General features: G+C 41.2%; 1 protein-coding gene across 5 annotated transcripts in view; it reads right to left on the bottom strand.

Moving 5' to 3' along the window:
* LOC138762198 (juxtaposed with another zinc finger protein 1-like) overlaps positions 1–21,883 on the bottom strand; it is a 163,372-nt gene that overhangs the window by 114,621 nt on the left and 26,868 nt on the right. Inside the window, exon 2 of one of the 5 annotated variants that reach the window (XM_069935793.1) lies at positions 3,342–3,413. The exons of the other annotated variants lie outside the window; for them this stretch is intronic. Coding sequence (XP_069791894.1) covers positions 3,342–3,366 — 25 coding nt within the window. The 5' untranslated portion in view covers positions 3,367–3,413. The remainder of the gene's footprint in view (positions 1–3,341; positions 3,414–21,883) is intronic. 5 annotated transcript variants of the gene reach the window in all.

The raw sequence follows: 21,883 nt of genomic DNA, 5'->3' as shown, positions 1-21,883 counted from the left end.
CTTTTTGTTGTACATGTGGAACAAGCTGTGCTGGAAGCCTACACAGGCAAGGCTCCTAAACATTTTTTCTAGTACATTGATGACTACATTAATGCTGCCTCTTGCATCCATAATAAGCTCAATAACTTTCACCCTGACCTCAAAATCACATTCTCTGATAAATCTCTCCCCTTTCTCAATCTTTGTCTAGGGAGACCAACTATCTTCAGACATCTTTAATAAATCCACCAACTCCCAGTTACCTCAAGTATACCTCTTCCCACCCAGTCTCTTGTAAGGATTCCATTCCTTTCTCTCCACCACATCTGCTTCCATTTCAGGATTTCCAAGATGCCATCTCTCTACAGAAAACATGGCCTTATCTCTACTGCTATTAATTCAGCCTTCTCCCACAATCCTTGCATTCCCACATCCAACTTGGCCCCTTCTCGCACCCCCCACCACAGACACACCAAGGACAGGGTTCCTCTTGACCTTATCTACCACCCAACCAGCCTGTGTATCCAACATTTAATTCTCCACAATTTCTGTCTCCTACAACAAGATCCCACAACCAGACACATCTTCCCTTCCTTTCCCCACTTCCTGCAGGGATCATTCCCTCCACAACTTCCTTGTCCATTCAGCATTTCCTGTCAATCACCCCTTTGGTACCTATCCCTGTGACCACAAGTGAGACCCTTGAATTTACACCTCTCCTCTCTCACCCTCTTCAGTTTTGGGGACCCAAACAATCCTTCCAAGTGAAGCAACACTTCCCCTGTTCATCTGTTGGGGTCATTTACTGTATTTGAGGCAGTAAATGCAGCCTCCTCTAAATCGGGGAGACTGGACGCAGATGGGGTAATTGTTTCATTGAGCACCTTCTTTGTCTACTGCAATAGCAGATTTTTAAATGGCCAATCATTTTAATTCCAAACGCCGTTGCCGCCTGACTTGCCGGTCCATGGCCTCGTGTACTGCCAAATTAAGGCCACCCACAAATTGGAGGAATGCCTTACATTCTGTCTCTGCAGTCTCTATCCAGATGGCATCAATACCCATTTTTCCAATTTCCATCAACCCCTTTTCCAGGTTTCTCCCTTTCCCTACTCCTCTTGTTTTCTCCAGCTCCCAACCTTCTTCTCTTCCTTCTTAACCCTCTGCTCTCTCTTCAAGTTGGTTTCTTCTCCCCTATCATCTATATCCACTTACCTCTTACCTACACTCCTCCCTTCCTCCTTTTATAAAAAAAACCTCAAGTGTCTAACTGTTTTTCCAGATTCCTGACCAAGGGCTCAGACCCAAACATTGATTGCCTTTTACTTCCTATGATTGCTACTTGATCTAGTTTCTCCAGCACTTTTCTATACTGCACCGGACCCCAACATGCGCAGAATTTCTTATTTAAATAGCTTCACTGGCATGCTGTCTTCTTGCACCACAATTTCCTCTTTTGGTTACCATGCTTCTATCATGCCATTAAACATTTTTGCAGAATTTTGATCTCGACGCAAAGGATTAGGCATTTCTCTCCAAATCTCAATTTATTTGACCTGGATGGGATCTTGCAGACAATGGCATTCTTGTGCTTCTATTGCCCTGATCAAAAGGTTGAGGATTTGGGAGGTGTTGTCAAAGAAGTCTTCATAACTCTCTGCAATGTGTCTTGTAGTTGGTACATATTCTTTCTTTATCTTTGGCTTGGCTTCGCGGACGAAGATTTATGGAGGGGTAAAGTCCACATCAGCTGCAGGCTCGTTTGTGGCTGACAAGTCCGATGCGGGACAGGCAGACACCGTTGCAGCGGTTGCAAGGGAAAATTGGTTGGTTGGGGTTGAGTGTTGGGTTTTTCCTCCTTTGTCTTTTGACAGTGAGGTGGGTTCTGCGGTCTTCTTCAAAGGAGGTTGCTGCCTGCCGAACTGTGAGGCGCCAAGATGCATGGTTTGAGGCGAGATCAGCCCACTGGCGGTGGTCAATGTGGCAGGCACCAAGAGCTTTCTTTAGGCAGTCCTTGTACCTCTTCTTTGGTGCACCTCTGTCTCAGTGGCCAGTGGAGAGCTCGCCATATAACACGATCTTGGGAAGGCGATGGTCCTCCATTCTGGAGACGTGACCTACCCAGCGCAGTTTGATCTTCAGCAGCGTGGATTCGATGCTGTCGGCCTCTGCCATCTCGAGTACTTCGATGTTGGAGATGAAGTCGCTCCAATGAATGTTGAGGTTGGTGCGGAGACAACGCTGGTGGAAGCGTTCTAGGAGCCATAGGTGATGCCGGTAAAGGACCCATGATTCAGAGCCGAACAGGAGCGTGGGTATGACAACGGCTCTGTATATGCTAATCTTTGTGAGGTTTTTCAGTTGGTTGTTTTTCCAGGCTCTTTTGTGTAGTCTTCCAAAGGTGCTATTTGCCTTGGCGAGTCTGTTGTCTATCTCATTGTCAATCCTTGCATCCAATGAAATGGTGCAGCCGAGATTGGTAAACTGATTGTCCGTTTTGAGTTTTGTGTGCCCGATGGAGATGTGGGGGCGCTGGTAGTCATGGTGGGGAGCTGGCTGATGGAGGACCTCAGTTTTCTTCAGGCTACATATTAGTCACCATGCATCAACAGATGTCGTTTCAACTTCCATGAATTTGGTGCTGCACATCCCATCAAGTGCAGTATTCTAGCATAACCCTGATTTCTGCTCCACAGATGGTGGAAAAGCTTTGAGAAGTCAGCAGATAAGTCACTTAATCACAGAATACAAAGCCACTGACCTTCTTTTGTAACCACACTACACCAGTTAAGTCTCAGATCAACAATTGTTGATAGGAGAATTGACTATGGTAATATTATTCAATTCCAAAGAAAGTAATTTGATAGCTAGTGTTCTGAAATTTGCTTGTCATGAATATTGCATGTCATTTATCAGCCCATGCATACATGAATAATGCTTTCTTGTACAAGGGCAAGGATCATCCAAGGAGTTGTGAATGAAACAGATCACTTCAATTGTACACATCACCTTTTCATAATCTTGCAGGGGAAGTTTCACTGTTGATGCAACTAAAGTTGGGTGGCAACAAATGAAGTGCTGCAGATGCTAGAATTTAGAGCAAATAAATTTGCTGGAGAAACTCAATAGTCAAGCAGCATCAATGGAAAATAAAGAATAGTTGACATCACAATGGTGGCAACTGAAATTGCCAAAAAGGACTAGAGTTCATATCCTCTAAAAGAAATGACTGACTTACGATAATCACATCCATCTTCCTTTGCTCTGGATATGAATTTCACCAATGCAAAACCATTTTTCACCCAAATCTCTGATGACACATTTAGTGAAAAGCTACAAAGAGCAAAGAATTCTCAACTCACCTCTGGAATTCAGCCTATTGTTCATTTTTGGACCAAGGACGCAAGGAGACGTGGAACCAAATGGAATTTAGACTGAAAATAAAAAAAGAGCAGAACAGATACTATTTAAAAGAAAAAAAGAGGAGCATTCACTTTAAGATGCTCAGAACAGAGAAAATACTTTCCATCCATGAGTTCTGCTCCTCTGCTAGAGACAAACTTGGATTCCACTACTACTAACTACTGAACGCCATCACTATAAGTTTGAGAAGGTTGTAGATGCACATGGTAGAAAAATTGAAAGCCAATTCTATCAGTGTCATTCAGAGCTGAATTTGATCTGAACAAAAAAGTAACACTACAGATGCTGGAAATAAAAACAGAAAATTCAATAGGCCAGGCTCTACATGTGAAAAGAGAAAAGGAGTTCATCTTCCTGATTTTTGAAACCTATCCTGCAACCAAGAAAATCATCCCAAAATATTTATATACGTGTTTACTTCAATTATATCTTTTTGTATATGCAATTATTATGTACTATGTATGTATTGTGGTCTATGTATTGTGCACAATAGTCTGGAAAAATAGTGTTTTAATCTAGTTTTACATATACAGTGAGATGATAACAAACTTGAATTTATTAGACCACCATCATGGGAAGGTCTATTCTATGTGACATAACTTGTACTCAAATTATGAAGGAGAAGACTGGTACATTGGCTGAAAGGTACATTGGCTATGTATATGGCCTTGTTAAGCAATTCAGAAAGAACTACAAGAGGAACGTGGCAAGTCACACAGCGTCCATGGGTAGAACAGATTAGTTAACATTTTGGGTCTGGACTCTTCATCAAAACTAAGGGAAGAGTATTAAATATATAAAGGCAGAAAGAAGATGGGGAGAGACCAAGAGAGGATAGGACAGAAGGTATGAAAAGTGAAGAATCAGCGAGAGGGGAAACCATGAGCAAGCGGAGGGAAGAAAAGTGAGTGGGAGAAAATTTTTTCAGGACTAGGTAAAGAAGATAAGAAAACCGTGAAATCAGCTTGGGGAGTGTTGAAAGTGAGGAAATAGATTCAGAAGGTGACAAAGGCAAGGACTCTGGACACAGTTTTGGTAAAGTATTTTATTTATAGAAGGCAAACGTGGGAAAATGGCAACGGGGGAACACATCATGCACAATTTACAGCAGCCGTAGGAAAATTCAGATTGGCAATGAAATACATGCATACAATTTGCAAAGTGCAATGGAATACTTGGGAGATAAATTGGTAAAATTAGAGTAGGTTACATACATACACAAACTTTAAAACAGATCTTATTTGAAATATTGAAGAATTTATATTCAGTAACTTTACAGAAACTATGGAGAATGCTGTGCACATTTCACAAGCAGGAGATGCTCTGGCTGTTAAAAAGCTCTTTGCAAGGGTTTTGACAGAGTGCACAGAAAGGTCACTCCTGGGTTTTTGTTCACCTAAAGATGATCAAGAAGACAAACACCTATTATTTTGCTGGAGAAAGTCAGGGGTTTTGCAAGTGAGAGAGTCACATGAGCTTTCTGGGAGTGTGTGAGTGAGAGAGAGAGAGAGAGAGAGAGAGAGAGAGAGAGAGAGAGAGAGAGAGTGGAAATCCTGAAACAACAAATCTCTCTCTGCAAACCCTATGAGAACCTTCCTGAGCAGTAAACATTTACCTTTCAAGCACCAAAGTCTGGTAAACTTTATACATGTTAAATTCTGTGCACAGTATAAGAATTGGCTGCAAATAATGAACTTGGAGGAATGAGAAGTGAGATTGAATTGTGAACCCAAAAACATTTCTTAAATTTACACACACCACCTATACGTGTGCTTAGAATTAGAAGGGTATTAAGTTAATAGAGAAGTTAAAGTTTGATTCATTGGAAACCTTGGCAAACTTCTAAAGATGTGTGGTGAAAAGTGTGATGACCAGCTGCATCATGGCCTGGTATGGGGGCACCAATTCTTCCAAGTAGAAAGCCCTGCTAAAAGTAGTGGATTCAACCTAACACATCAGAGGCAAAAAATTCTCTGCCCTCTTGAGAATATCTGCATTGAATGTTGTTATCAGAGAGCAGCATCAACCATCAAGTAACCGCAACACCAAGGACATGTTCTGTTCTCGTTGCTGCCATAGGACTCATACCACCAGGTTCAGGAATAGTTGTTAGTATCAACTATCAGAGTCTTGAACAGTGGACACTTGACTCATTTAAAGACTCTTACCTTACATATTATTTATTACTGCATAGTTATACCCAGACATGCATTTGCACAGTTTATTTATAGTTCTTTCAGAGCAGTTACGAGTATAGAAATTACTAAGCCTGGTCCACAGAAAAAAGAATCTCAAGGTTGTCTGTGATGTCATGTATATTCTCTGACAATAAATTTGAACTGGAAATCCAAAATACATCAACTGACATTTAAAATCAAATAGAAATAGAGCAGATATCATGAATGATTATCAAAAGTCAAGCTGAAGAATTACAGTAAAGAGTTTTCTGGAGAAGATGAAGCAACAGATAGATTTTTTTTAAGGTACTCTTAACGCATGAGATCCAAATTCTTGAAAATTCATTTTTCTTTTCCATGTTAATTTACTCTAGAATATCCTTGCCTGAAATATGAAACTACAGTGTTTTGCTCCTTGGTGATTGCAAACGAGATGTCTTTAGACTTCATCCAGGGGTTATGATGCAGTATAAGACATTGTAAAGAAGCTATGGAGAGGGTGCAGAGGAGATTTACCAGGATGTTGTCTGGATTGGGAAACAAGTTTAATGAGGCAAAGTTAGCAGAGCTGGGATTTTTCTCTTTTGAGCAAAGAAGAATGAGAGGAGACTTGACAGAGGTTTACAAGATTAGGAGGCATAGATAGGGTGGACAGCCAGGACCTTTTTTCCTAGGGAAGGATCAGCAAACACCAAAGGACAAATGTACAAAGTAAAGGGAGGGAAGTTTAGGGGAGACATCAGGGGTAAGTTTTTCTTAAAAACAGAGTTGTGGATGCCTGGAATGCCTTGCCAGGGATGGTGGTGGAGGCTGAAACATTGGGGGCATTTAAGAGACTCTTAGATACATGGATGAAAGAAAAATAGAGGGTTATGGGATAGGGAGGGTTTAGCACATTTTTTTTCCAAGGACGGAATATGTGGGTCAACATAACATTGAGGGCCAAAGGGCCTGTACTATGTTGCATTGTTTTATGACATTTTAATAGGTACGTGAGAAGGAAAGATTTAGAGAATTATGAGCCAAATGGTTGAAGAGGTTGGTGAAGATAGGCATCTTGGTTAGCGCGGTTAAGTTGGGCCAAAGGCACCAATGCTAATGTTGTCTTATTATGTATCTATAATTGAGAATCGTAAGATCAGCAAAGCCTGTGAGGCAAAGTATGATAGAAATGATGGCACTTTGAAGGAACTCAAATCATACAATTGAAATTTTAAAATGTGGCATTGGTGGACTAAGGATAATGATAGAAAGAAAGAGTGTAATGTAATTAAGGTTGTAGATCATAGCTGATTGCTGATCTGTTATTGTCAGGGTGAAGCATGAAAATGACATAGCATTATGCATAGACTCGGAGGTACTCAGCATGCAACCATGAAGGGCTAGCAGAAAAGCCAAGGACTGAGATAGTTTAGCTGCAAATAGGTGTGCGGGGGGAGGGGGGTGAGCTGGTGGGAAAATTAAGGAGGAAAGGCCCATTATATTGAACAACAAATTATGTCATGGAGTTACATGGTTTCAAAACTGAAATTTACATACTAGTTAATCTTGGTGGCATTGAGACTAAATTTCTTACACCTGCTGTTGAATTCAACAAGATAGTAAATCAGAACAAAATTTAGGGTAGTGCAAAGAGAAACTAGAGGCTACTTTGTTCTTCCAAAAAAAAAGATTCCTGATTTCACTAAACTGTTTAGTGAAAATAAATACAGAATCAGCCATGTTTAATGTAATCTAGACAGATCTGGAAATTGAATTGTTAAGCATCATGTACACAAAATATAAATCAAGCTTGAATCCTTCAAAACTCGAATGTGGAAATGAATGTCATGCCACAGAAAATGATCAAATAGAAACTAATAAAGCTTTAGTGAAAATAGAAAAAAGGTAAATATTCTTATACAGTCATTATCTGGGTAAACATTCCTACAGGTATACAATTTTCAACTAAAACCAATCATCCAAATTTTAGTCAACCAAAATGAAAATTTGCAGCTCATAACAATCAAAAGGAGTTACCAAAACATTAAATAAAAAGGAATAACAAGTGTCCAGTCTTTTTTCCCCTGTATTACAAATGCCAAAAACCAAAAGGAAAGCCAACAATCATAGTTTAACTTTTATGCTCTTGGTAATAACGTCAATCACGCCATGTTAAAAATTAATTTCAATTGATGGTGTGACACAAGAGACACAGTATGCTGGAACCTGGAGTAAAAATCTACTGGAGGAACTCAGTGGGCCAGGCTGCATCAGTGGGAGAAAAAGGTTTGTCCACATTTTTGGTCAGAACCATTCATCAAGATGGGTCAAATGGTGCATTTACCAAATAAAGACATTTCAAAGATTCAGAGAAAGTCCATCATTCAATCAATGGTGCAAGAGATGAAATTGTGAACGTACATCTCACTTTGCAGATTTCTCAAAATAAATGATTAAAGCAAAAATGACTGAGGTAATTATCTTCCAGGAAATGCAAGCAACTGAAAATTAGTAAAGTAAGTCACTCTTGAACATGTACTCACCAATTGGACCAGCACATATGAAAATTTTCAAATCTATAATTGGAAACATCAGCTTTAATTTAATTTATAATTCTATAAAATGCCTCATCAGGCCTTTTTAATCATTAACATACACTGCATTATAATATGAAATTTTAATGCTTTTTTTCAGTATCTGTATACATCTAAAAGCTGCTAAATGAAAGATTGGTTTTGAAGTCCATAATAGGAGCACCAGATGCATCTACTGTAGGCCTTCTCTACTTCAGAGAGACTGAATGCAGACTGGGAGATCACTTTGTTGAGGGCCTTTGCTCTATCTACATCAGAGACAGGAATCTCACAATGGCCAACTATTTCAATTCTGCACCCTATCCCACATTGACATGTCTGTCCACTGCCTCATGTACTGTCAAATCAAGACCTACACCTAATTTTTCATCTGGGCATTCTCTAACTGAATGGCATTAACATAGACTTCCAGTTTCTGCTAGCCTATTCCCCTTTATCAGTCTCCTCCCCATCCCTCTGTCTTCTTTCCTCCAGTTCTCCGCCTTCCCTTTCCTTCAAAGATCCATACCCTTCTCCTCACCCTCAATCATCTATTATCTCCTGCCTGTGGGATCGTTCCTCCCTCTGCCCTACCCCCACCATTTTATTCGGGCACCTGCCTACATTTTGCTCATGCCTTGAAGGGCTACAGAGAGAACACTGTTTGACCTGCTGTGTTTCTCCAGCACAGTGTTTTTACTTCAATCACAGAGTCTGCAGACTTTTGTTGTTTACTCCCAGCAGTTGATTTTGAAAACCAGAGGTGGACAACCCAGTGATCATTGGGGGATCAGAGGTGGGGGGGGTGGGGATTTAAATTCCTGGGAGTCACTATCTCGGAGGACCTTTCGTGGACCCAACACATCAGTCATCAAGAAGAAAGCACATCAGCACCTCTACTTCCTTAAGAGATTCGGTATGCCACTAGAAACTTTGGCAAACTGCTATAGATGTGCTGTAGAGAGTGCCCCCATACCAAGCTGATTCATGAGAGCCATGCAAAAGGTAGTGAACACAGCCCAGTACATCAGAAGCAAAATTCTGCCACCAATGAGAAATTCTACTTGAAAAGCTGCCGTAGGGGAGCAGCATCGGTTATCAAGAATCCACACCATCCAGGGAATGCTCTGCTCTCACTGCCGCTGCCAGGAAAGAGGTCTAGGTGCCACAAAGCTTGCACCACCAGGTTCAGGAACAGTTGCTACCCCTCCACTATCAGACACCTAAACAAACTCAGAGATTTATTTTAAAGATTCTTACTTTGCATATTATTTATGACTAATTTATCCATTTTTTTCTGTATTGCAGTTTACATTTTTTTCTTTGCTTTTCTCTCATCTGCATACACATTTACACAACTAATAAGTAGAAATTCTGCATACCCCACAGGAAGAAGCAGCTTAGAGTTGTATGTGATTTTATGCATGTACTCTGACAATAAATCCAAATCTTAACTTTAGAAACTGAAACTGAATTTGCATTGCACTTTCCATAACTCATACCTGGGTAAAACGCTGAATTGCTAATTAATCATGGCTCTTTAACAAAAAAGAATGACAACCATTCAGTAGAGGAAGTCTTTTTCCATCAACAATGAGATAAATTAATAAAAACCTTCTTATTTAAATTTTGTTAGGAACATTGGGGAAAAAATTTAAATTTTGCAAAGTTAATGGCAAACTCCTCTGGTCTTTTTTAAAGATCAAGTTCTTAACAAATTTAATAAATAAAAGAACAGATAACCCCATCCTAAAACATCTGGTAAAAATCTGGAAGGAAATTAATGACTGTATCAGTAAAGATATTGTAATTTCGCAAAAAAAAAACCCTTAATACGTAACAAACTGATGCCTATGAATTTAGGTAACAAAATCTGGATATTTGGCACTGAAAGGGGATCCAAACTATTGAGGACTGCTATGAAAATAGAGAGCTCATGTGTTTCGAACAACTGAAAGACAAATATGATTTGCCTAATGGAACCTTTCACTACTTTCTAAAGTCAAGATTCTTCCTGAGGAAAAAATGGGGCCCTACCATAACTCCACCTGAAGGGAACGAGGTGTAAAGGCTACTTTGACTGGGAGGCACTCCCAAATTTATATCCAGAATGTACTTTGTAGCTCAAAGTGAGAACCCAAAAGCAGGCCTACAAAGATCAAGGGAGAATCAGACTTGGGAATAATGATCGATGAAGACTGTTGGCAGATTTATGGGGAAAGTGTAACATCAGTGATCAATGCCAGACTAAGAATGGTACAGTATAATTTATAATTTATTTATTTGTTTATTTATTTTTACACCAATTATATCTCACACCACAAAAATTACAAAGGAAAATCAGAGATATCGGAAATATGCTTCAGACCCACACCTGAAGCACATTTCTAATATCTCTGATTTTCCTTTATGTAATTTCAAATGTATGAAATTGGTACCTTTATACACTCCACATAGACCTGCTTGAAGGTGAGGCCCTATTGGTTGGAATTATCAAATATATTTACAAGGATTACAGGGACATACTTCCTGCCAGATCCAGAGCTGTATTTATTGGGAAACCTAGAGGACATGGGCAGAACATTAACTAAATTCCACATTAATTTGTGGATACTCCCCTATCAGTAGCAAAAAAAATGTATTGCTATCACCTGAAAAACTGACTACTCTCTGCTCATCACTCGATGGACCACGGAGATGCACAACTGCGTGCACAAGGAAAAAATGACTTTTTAAAAAATAAATACAATACTTTTTCCAAAATATGGCAACCTTATCTAGAGCACCTTGGTGCTTATCTGGAACTATAACAGGCCACAGTTCTAAAAAGCTAACAAAATACATAAAGACAACAGCAATGAATCACCTCAAGGAGTGGAAGTAGATTAGAAAGACTGGCAGTACTCTGAAGTTTTCTTTTCTTTTTACCATTTTTCTTTGTCACTTTAATTGTTTTAGTTGTTTAATTTTCAAAGTTCTGGAGGGAGGGAAGAAAATTGCAAGTAAGCGGATATATTATTTGTATCTGAGAGATGCATTATACTAAAAGAAAGTGTAAATATGTTAAAAAGAATTGTTTTTTTTCAGATGTAATACTATGTTTGTTCAGGAAAAAATGAAAAATAAAATTTTCCAAAAAAAAAATCAAGATTTTATTCTATTTCTTACCCAAGTGGCCCAGGAGGTCTTCCTCAGTAATTACTAAAATACCAAAACAGATAATGTTTATGTCCTGCACCAAACTGACACCAATAATGTTATTTTTCAATTTGAACTTTATACCCATTAAAATCTGACATCTTTACAGTAAAAAGCTAATGAAGTATTCAAAACCTCCAGTATTCTCCAATTCAAAAAAATTCAAAAATATTGTACTTAATAGAAATAGTTACTTTGACATAAATTTGACAGAAAGTTCCTCACATTCTGATCCCAAAACATGATCATACAATTGAGAAAAATTCAGTGCTTGCCATAGGCACCATTTTCTCTAGATGTGCCACTGACCAAGAGTGAAGGTTGACTTCAAGATTCCCACCAGTAACAGAAGGTGAACCAAGTTAGTCCTCTTAAAACAAATTCATGAGCCAGGGTCAGGGGAACCTTTTGTGTATCTTTACACACTCATCAACCAACCATTTTGTGCTACTTTTATAACCATTTTGTGCTATTTTTTATCAGAAGTAAAAGAGAACAATGGATTTTTGTTAGGAATATCACAAGTGATATATGAAGGTCATTGGGCCCTTTTGTCTAGTCCTAATGCCAGCAACTCCATAAAAGTGTTAAAAGAGGTGTTAGAGAAGACTATGCTGTGCCCAAGATGGTGGTGCCTGTGTTTTGCAGCAGCAGTAAAGGGCTGTGGACTCTAGAGGAGCAACGGAGCAGCACAGGGCACCAGAAATGGGGAAAAACTCCCTGTTGAGAAGGTAAAGTGGAGGAGGTAACTTTACAGATGGTGTCCACTGCAGCAGACCAGCAAGGCACTCAGTGGCTGATGGACCCACAATGGTGGTGGGCGACTTGATGTCAGGGGATTCAAACAGGCTGCAGGAGACCAGCGCATGGGAACCAGAATTGGAAAGGGTGCTGAGGGCGAGATGGGCTCCTGAAGGGCCTCGGACAATGAAGGTTTCCTGATCATGTCAAAGGATTGACAATGGATCGAACAGGAGTCTGTATGGCTGCAGAAGCATTGGAAGTTAATCCACTGATACTCAGGATCTCTGAAGGGACTCTCTTTTGCTTCCCTTTCTCTCATATTGCAAGGGGCATTGGGCAACTCTTTACCTGCCTTGTGGCAAGCAGAGGCAATTTTCTGGAGTATTACATGTTCTCTACTATGACTTGACAATGAAGGAATCTGGATTTAATCATTGTAATTACTCTGCAAATAGTGGGTCTTCTCTTATAAAGAGAGAAAACTCTATTCCAGGATAAAAGCCTGCAATCCAAACCAATATTTCAGCACAAATTATTTGTCCCAGCTATACGGACACTAAGGTTGGAGAAGTTGTGGATGGAGCTGAAGTTTGTCGAAAGTTACAAGAGGATATAGACAGGATGCAGAGTTGGGCAGAAAGGTGACAGAGGGATTTCAATCCAGATAAGTGAGAGGTGATGCGTTTTGGAAGGATCCCATGGATCCCATGTTTCTTAATCTTCTGGAGCTGTCATCCATGAGAGCCATTGTCATATGTTTTACTAAAGTTGGAGTGAAAGAATTTCTTGGAAGGACAAACAAGTACAGGGTTAATGGTCAGTTACTTAAGAGTGTGGTTGAACAGAGGTGGATGAACCTTGGGGTTCAAGTCCATACATCCCTCAAGGTTGCCACACAGGTTGATAGGATAGGCCTATGGGATGCTGGGATTTTAGGAGATTGAATTCAGGAGTAAAGAAGTAATGTCACAATTTACAAATCTCTGGTAGGACCACACTATTATTGTGTTCAGTTCTGGTCACCTCATTATAAGGATGTGGAAGCTATGGAGAGGTGCAGAGGAGATTTGTCAGGATGTTGCTTGTATTGGGAAACAAGTGTTATGAGGCAAGGTTATCAGACTTCTCTCTTTGGAGCATAGAAGGATGAGAGGAGACTTGTTAGAGGTCTACATGATTACGAGAGCCATCGATAGAGTGGACATTCAGCACCTATTTCCCAGGGCAGGATCAGCAAACACCAGAGGATGTGTACAAAGTGAAGAGAGGGAGGTGTGTATATATTTACACACACATACACACCACACACCACACACCACACACACACACACACCACACACACCACACACACACACACACACACACACACACACACACACACACACACACACACACACACACACACACACACACACACACACACACACACACACACACACACACACACACACACACACACACACACACACACACACACACAGAGTTATGGGTGCCTGGAATGCCTTGCTGTGGATGGTGGTAGAGGCTGAAACATTGGGGGCATTTAAGAGACTCTTAGACAGGCACATGGATGAAAGAAAAATTGACAGTTATGGGGTAGGTAGGGTTTAGTACATTTTTTTTTAAAGAATATATGGGTCAGAACAACATCAAGGGCCATGTTTTATGTTCTATATTCTAATTGGTGGATTGTCCATTTATTAACTTGCATCAGGAATCTGCACAGTTAAATTCTATTGTTTTTTTTTAAAAAAAGCATTTCTATGGGTCCCTGAAATGTAACTCCATGCTTTCACCAAGAAAATGATCATTCACACCACAATGTTCTACCACAAGTGCAAGGCTAATCTCAAAATCAAAACTCTAGTGTTTAAGTGCGACGTTTTTATTACCAGATGAAGTAGGAAAGGATACAGGGGTCCATATCATGGTTAATCATCACTGGCAATGTAACTGAGGACTCTCTGATTTATGGGTTCTTCCTGAGGATGCACAGAGATAGACATCCAATGCTGCTGGAAGACCTTTAGTCTGTTTGAAACTGGTTGGCCTTGTAAGTGAAGGAATATTGCCAAATGGTAAATTTTGAGCTGCAGGAGTACATAGACAAGTACAGTCTTGAGATTTCTTATTGCTGATACTGTTTCACTGTTGAGTATTCTCAGCAATTTTTGCTTTTGATTTCCAGCATATGCAATTCTTTCACTCCAACTTTAGTAAAACATATGAAAATGGCTCTCATGGATAACAGCTCCAGAAGATTAAGAAACATGGGATCCATGGAGAACTGGAAAATGGTGACCTATTCAGGACATATTTCATCATACCTGTGTAAAATCAATGTTAAACTTTGTATTTCTTTCAAACTGCACGAGTGCCCTGTATTTGGATTCTTGGCAAATTCCCTTCAGAACTTCCCTGTCTGCCTGTGTGGACCAAATAAAGGATAGCAACATCTGAAGCTCCTGTTTTCCAGTAGTAGCTTATCAACACAGAAAATGACTACATTAAATGCTCACCATCTAAAAGGAAGTGCCACACTCGCACCCTCACCTCCTCCCTCACTACCATTCTTGTCCTGAGAGTTGGTGTCTCTACAGTACACCTGTAGAAGTTTATGAGAGTCTTCGGTGACATATTGAATCTCCTCAGACACTTCACAAGGTATAGCGCCTGCGAGCCTTCTTTGTGATTGCATCAACATGGAGGCTCCAGGACAGATCCTCTGAAATATTGACACCCAGGAATTTGAAATTCTTGACCCTCTCCACTACTGAGCATTCAATGAGGACTGGGTTGTGTTCCCGACTTCCTCTGTCCACAGTCATCTCCACGGTTATGCTGATGTAGCAAGATGTTGGCGTTGCACCATTCAACAAGCTGATCCATCTCCCTCCTGTACGATTTCTCATTGCTATTTGTGATTCTGCCAACAACTCTGGTGTCATTGGCAAACTTGTAGATGGCATTGGAATTGTGCCTGGCCACACAATGGGAGTGTTTCTACTGAGCCGGGAAAAGGGCGGTGATGCGAGGTAATGCGAGGTGAAGCGCGGTGATACCTCGAATCTGGCCGCACTGTAAACACATCAGGTTGTGGCCGATGTGCAGCGATTCGAGGTGCTCCGGCGTCCTACTTTTGAGGTGGTCGATGCGGGGTGATGCGAGGGACGACCTCGCAGTGGAAACACCGTGGATGACTCACCGGAAGTCGCGATTTTTCACCTGCGGTTTTCAATTGCTCATCGGACTTCCTGGTCACCTCGCATCGCCCTGCATCACCTCGCATTCCTCACATCACCTCGCATCGCCCTGCATCACCGCGTATTCAATCGCTCGGTAGAAACAGTTCAGGTAGTCTAAAAATGCGCGGTGATGCGAGGGACAAAAAATCGCGGTGATTCGAGGTGATGCAGGGTGATGCGAGGTGTCCTTCATATAAACACAGCTAATTATGGGTGTATAACAAGTAGAGCAGTGGGCTAAGCATGCATCCTTGAGGTGCACCTGTGTTGATGATCAGTGAGGAGAAGTCATTGTTTCCAATTTGTACTGACTGTGGTCTTCCAATGAGAAAGTCAAGGATCCAGTTGCAGAGTGGGTACAGAGGCCTAGAGCAATGCTTCTCAACCTTTTTCTTTCCACTCACATATCACTTTAGATAATCCCTATGCCATAGGTGCTGTGATTAGTAAGGGATTGCTTAAGTTTCAAAACCTCTGTTTTAATCGTACCTAATTAACTCGTTATGTGCACGGTTTCATAACTCCAAAGGAAATGGGCAAATGACAAGTTTTCTCAAACAAAATATTTCAGAAAGAATTGGGTCTGGAGCAGTGATTCTCAACCTTCCCTTCCCACTCATATACCACCTTAAGCTATCACAGAGCACCAATGGCATAGGGATTACTTAAAGTGGTATGTGAGGGGAAAGAAAATGATTGTGAACCACTGGCTTAGAGTTTGTAGCTTCTTGACCAGTACTAAGGGAATAATGGTATTGAAGACCAAGCTGTAATCTATGAAGAGCAGCCGTATCTATAAGGTAATCCAGAGCTGAATGGAGAACCAGCGATATTGCACCTGCCATGGGCAATTGTGACAATTGGCAAATTGCAATGGGTCTAGATCTTTACTTAGGTACATGCTAATTTTGGCTATGACCAGCCTCATGAAGCATTTCATCACAGTAGGAGTTAGTGCTACTGGGCAGTAGTTGTTGAGGGAGCCCATGCTACTCTTCCTGGGTACTGGGATGATTGATGCCCTTTTGAAGCTGGTGGGAACCTCTGACTGCCACAATGTCAGATTGAAAATGTCCGTGAACACTCCGGCTAGTTAGTTGCTGCAGATTTTTCAGTACCCTTCAGGGTATGGTTTCTGCTACCCTACTACCCCCTCTTCCCCATCCCTCTTTCCTCTCCCTCTTCCCCATCCCTCTTTCCTCCCCCTCTTCCCATCCCTCTTTTCTCCCCCCTTCTTCCCTCCCCTCCCCCCTCTCCTCATGGGAGACTCGTTCAGAAAGTCATGAGGCATGGGATCCATGGAACCTTGGCTTGCCTATGGAAAGCAAAGCAGTTGTGGACACAAAGTACTCTGTCTGGAGGTCAGTGACTAGTGGTGATCCGCACTAATCTATTCTTGGATCCCTGGTCTTTGTGATTTTTATAAATGACCTGGACAAAGAAGTAGAGGGATAGGTCGGTGAGTTTACAAATGATACAAAGGTTGGAGGTGTTGTGGATAGTGCAAAGGTTGTCATAGGTTACAACAGGATATAGACAGGATGCAGAATTGGGGCAGCAAAGTGGCAGGTGAAGTTTAATCCTGATAAGTTTGAGGTGCTGCATTTTGGTAGGTCAATCTTGAAGGCAGAGCACATGGTTAATAGTAGGATAATGAACTGCTAAACAGTGTGCATGAACAGGGGGAACTTGGGGTCCAAAACCATAGATCTCTTAAGTTTTCCACACATGTTGATAGGACAGTTAGGAAGGGCCATGGTGGGCTTCATTAATTAGGGGATGGAGCTCAGAAGTCATGTAGTAATGTTGCAGCTCCACAAGTTTCTGGTGAGACCACACATAGAATATTGCATTCAGTTCTGGTCACCTCATTACTGGAAATATGTGGAAGCTATGGAGAAGTGCAGTGGAGATTTACCTGGAGGTTTCCTTGATTGGAAAATATCTTATGAGGCAAGGTGAGTAGAATTGGGGATTTTCTCTTTGAATAAGGATGAGAGGAGACTTGATAGAGGTCTACAAGATGATAAGAGGTATAAATAAGGTAGACACACAGCATCTTTTTCCCAGGGCAGGAATAGTAAACACCAGAAGACATCTGTACAAAGTGAAGGGAGAAAGGTTTAGGGGAGACATCAGAAGCAAGTTTTTTTTTAAATTCAAGGGGTTGTGGGTGCCTGGAATGTATTGCCGGGGGTGGGGGGGGGGGTGGGGGTAGGGGGGTAGTTGAGGCTGGAACAAAAGGGACATTTATGAGACTCTTAGATAAGCACATGAATGTTAGAAAAATAGCAGGTTATGAGGCAGGAAGGGTTTAGTTGTTTTTGATAGGTACTATATGGTTTAGCACAACATCTTAGGCTAAAGGGCCTATGATCTCTAATTTAAAATAAAGTATTTACATTGGTTAGAAAATCTAAGAGGTGGGGCAAATTCCAAAACTATTTAGAGCCACTTATACATGCACTGGGTGCAGAAAGTCTTCAACAATCAAGGCCAGGTCACATATTATTTTTAAATGAGAGACCAAGTTAACCAAGTGGAATTAAGGGAAAATAGAACTGGTCACAGGTCAACCATGATCTCAGTGAACAGTAGAACAATCTAAAGCAGGGGTGTCAAACTCAAATTCTCGGAGGGCCAAAATTAAAATCTTGGACTAAGTCGAGGGCCGAACTAAATATTTATTGAAAATTTCCAACAACATCTGCATGTTTTCTCTTCTTTCAACATATGTAATGTTAAACTTTAGGATATAACTTTAGGAGGATAATGTTACAGGTCAGGAGTAGGTAGCTCAAGTTCACCCTTTGCTTGACCTGAGGGAAACCTATTTGGTCCCTGTGGAGATGTAGTCAGCATTCACAGGCTGTGTCCATTTTGGCCTGCATCAGGACTCAGCATTTCCTGCTCACTCCTCAGGCTCTAGGCCTCTATTCACCCTTGACCCACCATCCCTCTACCTGACCAGTCCTTTACCCAACCTCTACTCACCCCTCACTCCACTCGCTCTACCTCTACCCACCCCATCCTATACACGCCCCTCTACTGCCTCTCCCCTCAACCTGTTCCTCCCTCTACCCGTCTCTCACCCTCTAATCACCCCTCCCCTACTCACCCTGCCACTCCCCTTTTACCTCTTCCCTATCCACCCCTCCTTCTACACATCCCTCCCTCTACCTGCCCCTCACACCACCATAACTTCCCCTACCCATTACTCCTCTCCTACACCCTCTGCCCACCCCTGCTTACCCACCCACTCAGGCCCAGCGCGCTGCCGATCAGCCTTTGCGGACAGCCACCATCTCTCTCTTCACGTGCAGGGCCAAACCAGACGTCCCGGGGGTCCGTGCGGGTGCAAGCGCTGAAGGCCGTGGCGACCGGGAGAAGTGCGCTCGCGCTGTGGAAGGGCCGTCCGGTGCCAGTCGCGCGGGGCTCGCGCTGCCCGGGGGCCGTGCGCAGCCTGCCATGGCCGTCACGCCGACAGGAAATCACAGGCGCTCGCCCATCCGCCGCACCACTCGACAGGTGGGAGAAGTGACTGGTTGTGCGGGGAGCCTTAAAGTGGTATGTGAGGGTAAAGAAAGCCTCGGCTTGCCGGCTGATGACATCGACGGACTTCTCGTGTTACAATTTCTCGTGTTACAATCGGGAAGGATGTGCAATGAAGGGGGAGGATGGTGGGGGTGACATTACCAAAAAAACAGCATCGGCTCTCGCTGCAGGGCGGGCCACCTCTAATACATTTTTGAAATGATCTTGCGGGCCAAATATAATTATATCGCGGGCCAAATTTGACCCGCGGGCCAGAGTTTGACATGTGTGATCTAAAGTGATTCAACAATTTATGCCTATTCCTACCAAGCTGTAATAAAATCAGGTATTTTCCTTGGAATATTATTTACATAAACAGTTCCTGTACCTCGGACATTTCAGCAGCTCTCCTGAATTCATCGAGGAAGTTATGGTCGATAGCAAACAATCCATCATTTGAAAAGTTAATGGAGCAGACTATAAAGGAGATACCTAAACGCAATATGATTACAAAGTACCAAAATGCTAACTGAAGCAAATTGTCTGGAAGCATTTTCTTGCACAGTTGAAAAATAAATTCTCTACTCATGTATATATTTAAAAAAAGACAAAATCAGAACTGAATAGAATTTTTGCCCACTTCCCCCAATTTAAAAAAAATGGACTGCCGAAACAAAGGTGGCTCAGTTTAAATTCTGTTGAAGGCCTGAAATATCAACTCTTTCCATAGACATTGTCTAACTTAAGTATTTCCAGCATTTTATTTGAGACAAAGTCCAAATAAAAGTAAACTTTGAGATCACAAAAACAAAGAACACTCCAAATAGATTATTTAGTTCACTTTTTTTTCCCTAATCAATCTTCAATTCCAAATAGGTCTGGACTTGGGTGGGATAGGCTTAATTTGACACCAAAGACTGATTTTTCAAAAAGCTTCTTTCCATGAAAGAAAACCTTGACAATGTAGCTATTCCATTCAGTTAAACTCCTTTGAATTGCTTTTCAGGCAACAATAATGCATATATGAAGCAACAAACAAAAAGGTCATGGTGAATGAGTGTTTTTGTGGACGAGGGGGAAAATAAATAGCAACATTACTCCTGAGAGCTGAGGTTGGGGCCTGCTTTTGTTGATCTCTACTAAAAACAAACTTAGGGACATGAGCCATAATATCTAGATTTGTGGATCAGACAACACTTAACAGCTTGTAAAATGATACAATTTATCACCATTCTTTGCAGGAAATAAACAGGTAAAAAGGCAAAAGAAATGGCAAATAAAGCTTAATGCTGAAAAATGGACAAAGATGTATTTGGAAGAATGAAGTAAGGCACCAAAGTTTACTCATAAAAATGGGATGTAGGAGGAGCAGATGGACCTGCGGACAAATTATTAAAAGGCCAGGACGTGTTGAGAAAACAATTAAAGTTATAATTAGCAATACAGAATTTTAAAAAAACACAGAAGTCAAGCTGAACCTTTATAAAAACCATCAATCTGACCTTAATTTAAGTATCATATTACCACTTTAAGACGTGTGAAAAGCATGAGAGAGAATCCATGGAAAAATCTAGATGGATTGTTCTGGAATGAGGGACTGGATAATTATTTTCTTCAAAGAGAAGGCTGACGTTTCATTTGATAGAAATAACATACAAAGAGGGATCTGGATAGTGGAAGGCTGGTGGTCTCTTTGATGGAGCAGGTCAAAAATTACAGGTCACAGGCATGGGGTGAATTCAAGGCCGACCTGAAGAAAATATTTATTTTACTGCACATAAAATCTGGAGTACACTTCCTGTAGATATGGTTTTCAAATGAGACTAGTGTAGTCGACTGCTACAAAGAAACACACACACACTCCCAGATTATTGAGGCTGAAAGGGCTCCTTTTATACAGTTGGAGTTCCCGCCGTTTGTTTGATTGGCTGGGATAAGCTGCATGAATAACAATAGCGAGCGGAAACATTCTTGCACGTGAATATCCTTCACATATGAATTTCGCATACGTTACATGTATTAAGTGCCATTAATGGAACTTTTATCTTTAATCTTGTCTTTTGTTAAGCAATTACCCAATAGCTCCACCTCGTGGACATTGTGGAGAACCATGCAGATTAGATTAAAAATACTGCAATACACAAAAGTGCTGGAGAAACTCAGAAGAGCTTGCAGCTTGCATGGAAAGCTTGCCGTTTCAGGCTAGAATTTATCATCTGGAATGTCTAACCCAAAAGAATATCAAATGTAGTTCAATCGTGAAGTCTGCTCCCACCCAAAATGAGTTTCATTTCCTGTCCTTAAAGTAGCCTGCATGAAGTAGCCAGTTTGATACATTTGTTGTCAAATCAAGAGCATTTTTTTGTGCCGGGGTTAATGTTTGAGAACAGAATTTGTGCTGCTAAAGTTCATTTCATAAAGGGCTTTAACAATTAAAACAAAGTCAATCCACAATTACCATTTCACAAAATGCTGATCCAATTCAAAACAAAATTAAGTACAAAATACTGTAAACTTACCGGGTGGACAATTTATGAGAAGTCTGTTGACTGGTGAAATGTTTCATCATCTCTGCAGAATTATATATTGGATTAAGAACTTCAGATGGAATGATTAACAAAAACACCACAAAACAAACTTCAGTATTCCTTAGCACGTTAGGAGTACAGGTCCCAAGTGCTAAAGTGACCACAGAACACTGCAGCACAGAAACAGGCCCTTTGGACCATCTAGCCTGCTTTGAACCATTATTCTGCCGAGTCCCATCAATCTGCACTATAGCCCTCCCATCCATGTACCTATACAAATTTATCTTAAATGTTGAAATCAAACCCACAACCATCAATTCCACTGGCACCTCACTCCACGCTCTCAATGTCCTCCGAGTAAAGAAGCTGCCTTTCCTGTTCCCTCAACTCATCCCCAGTTCTTGTCTCACCCACAACCTCTGTGGGAAAAGCCCAATCTATACATCTCAATTTTGCATACAGTGCCTCTATCAAATCTCCTTTAAAATTTCAACCCTCCA

Source organism: Narcine bancroftii, chromosome 4 (genome assembly GCF_036971445.1).
Source record: "Narcine bancroftii isolate sNarBan1 chromosome 4, sNarBan1.hap1, whole genome shotgun sequence".
Classification (NCBI taxonomy): domain Eukaryota; kingdom Metazoa; phylum Chordata; class Chondrichthyes; order Torpediniformes; family Narcinidae; genus Narcine; species Narcine bancroftii.
Note: the sequence above shows the minus strand (reverse complement) of the source record. Positions and strands in the feature narration are given on the sequence as shown.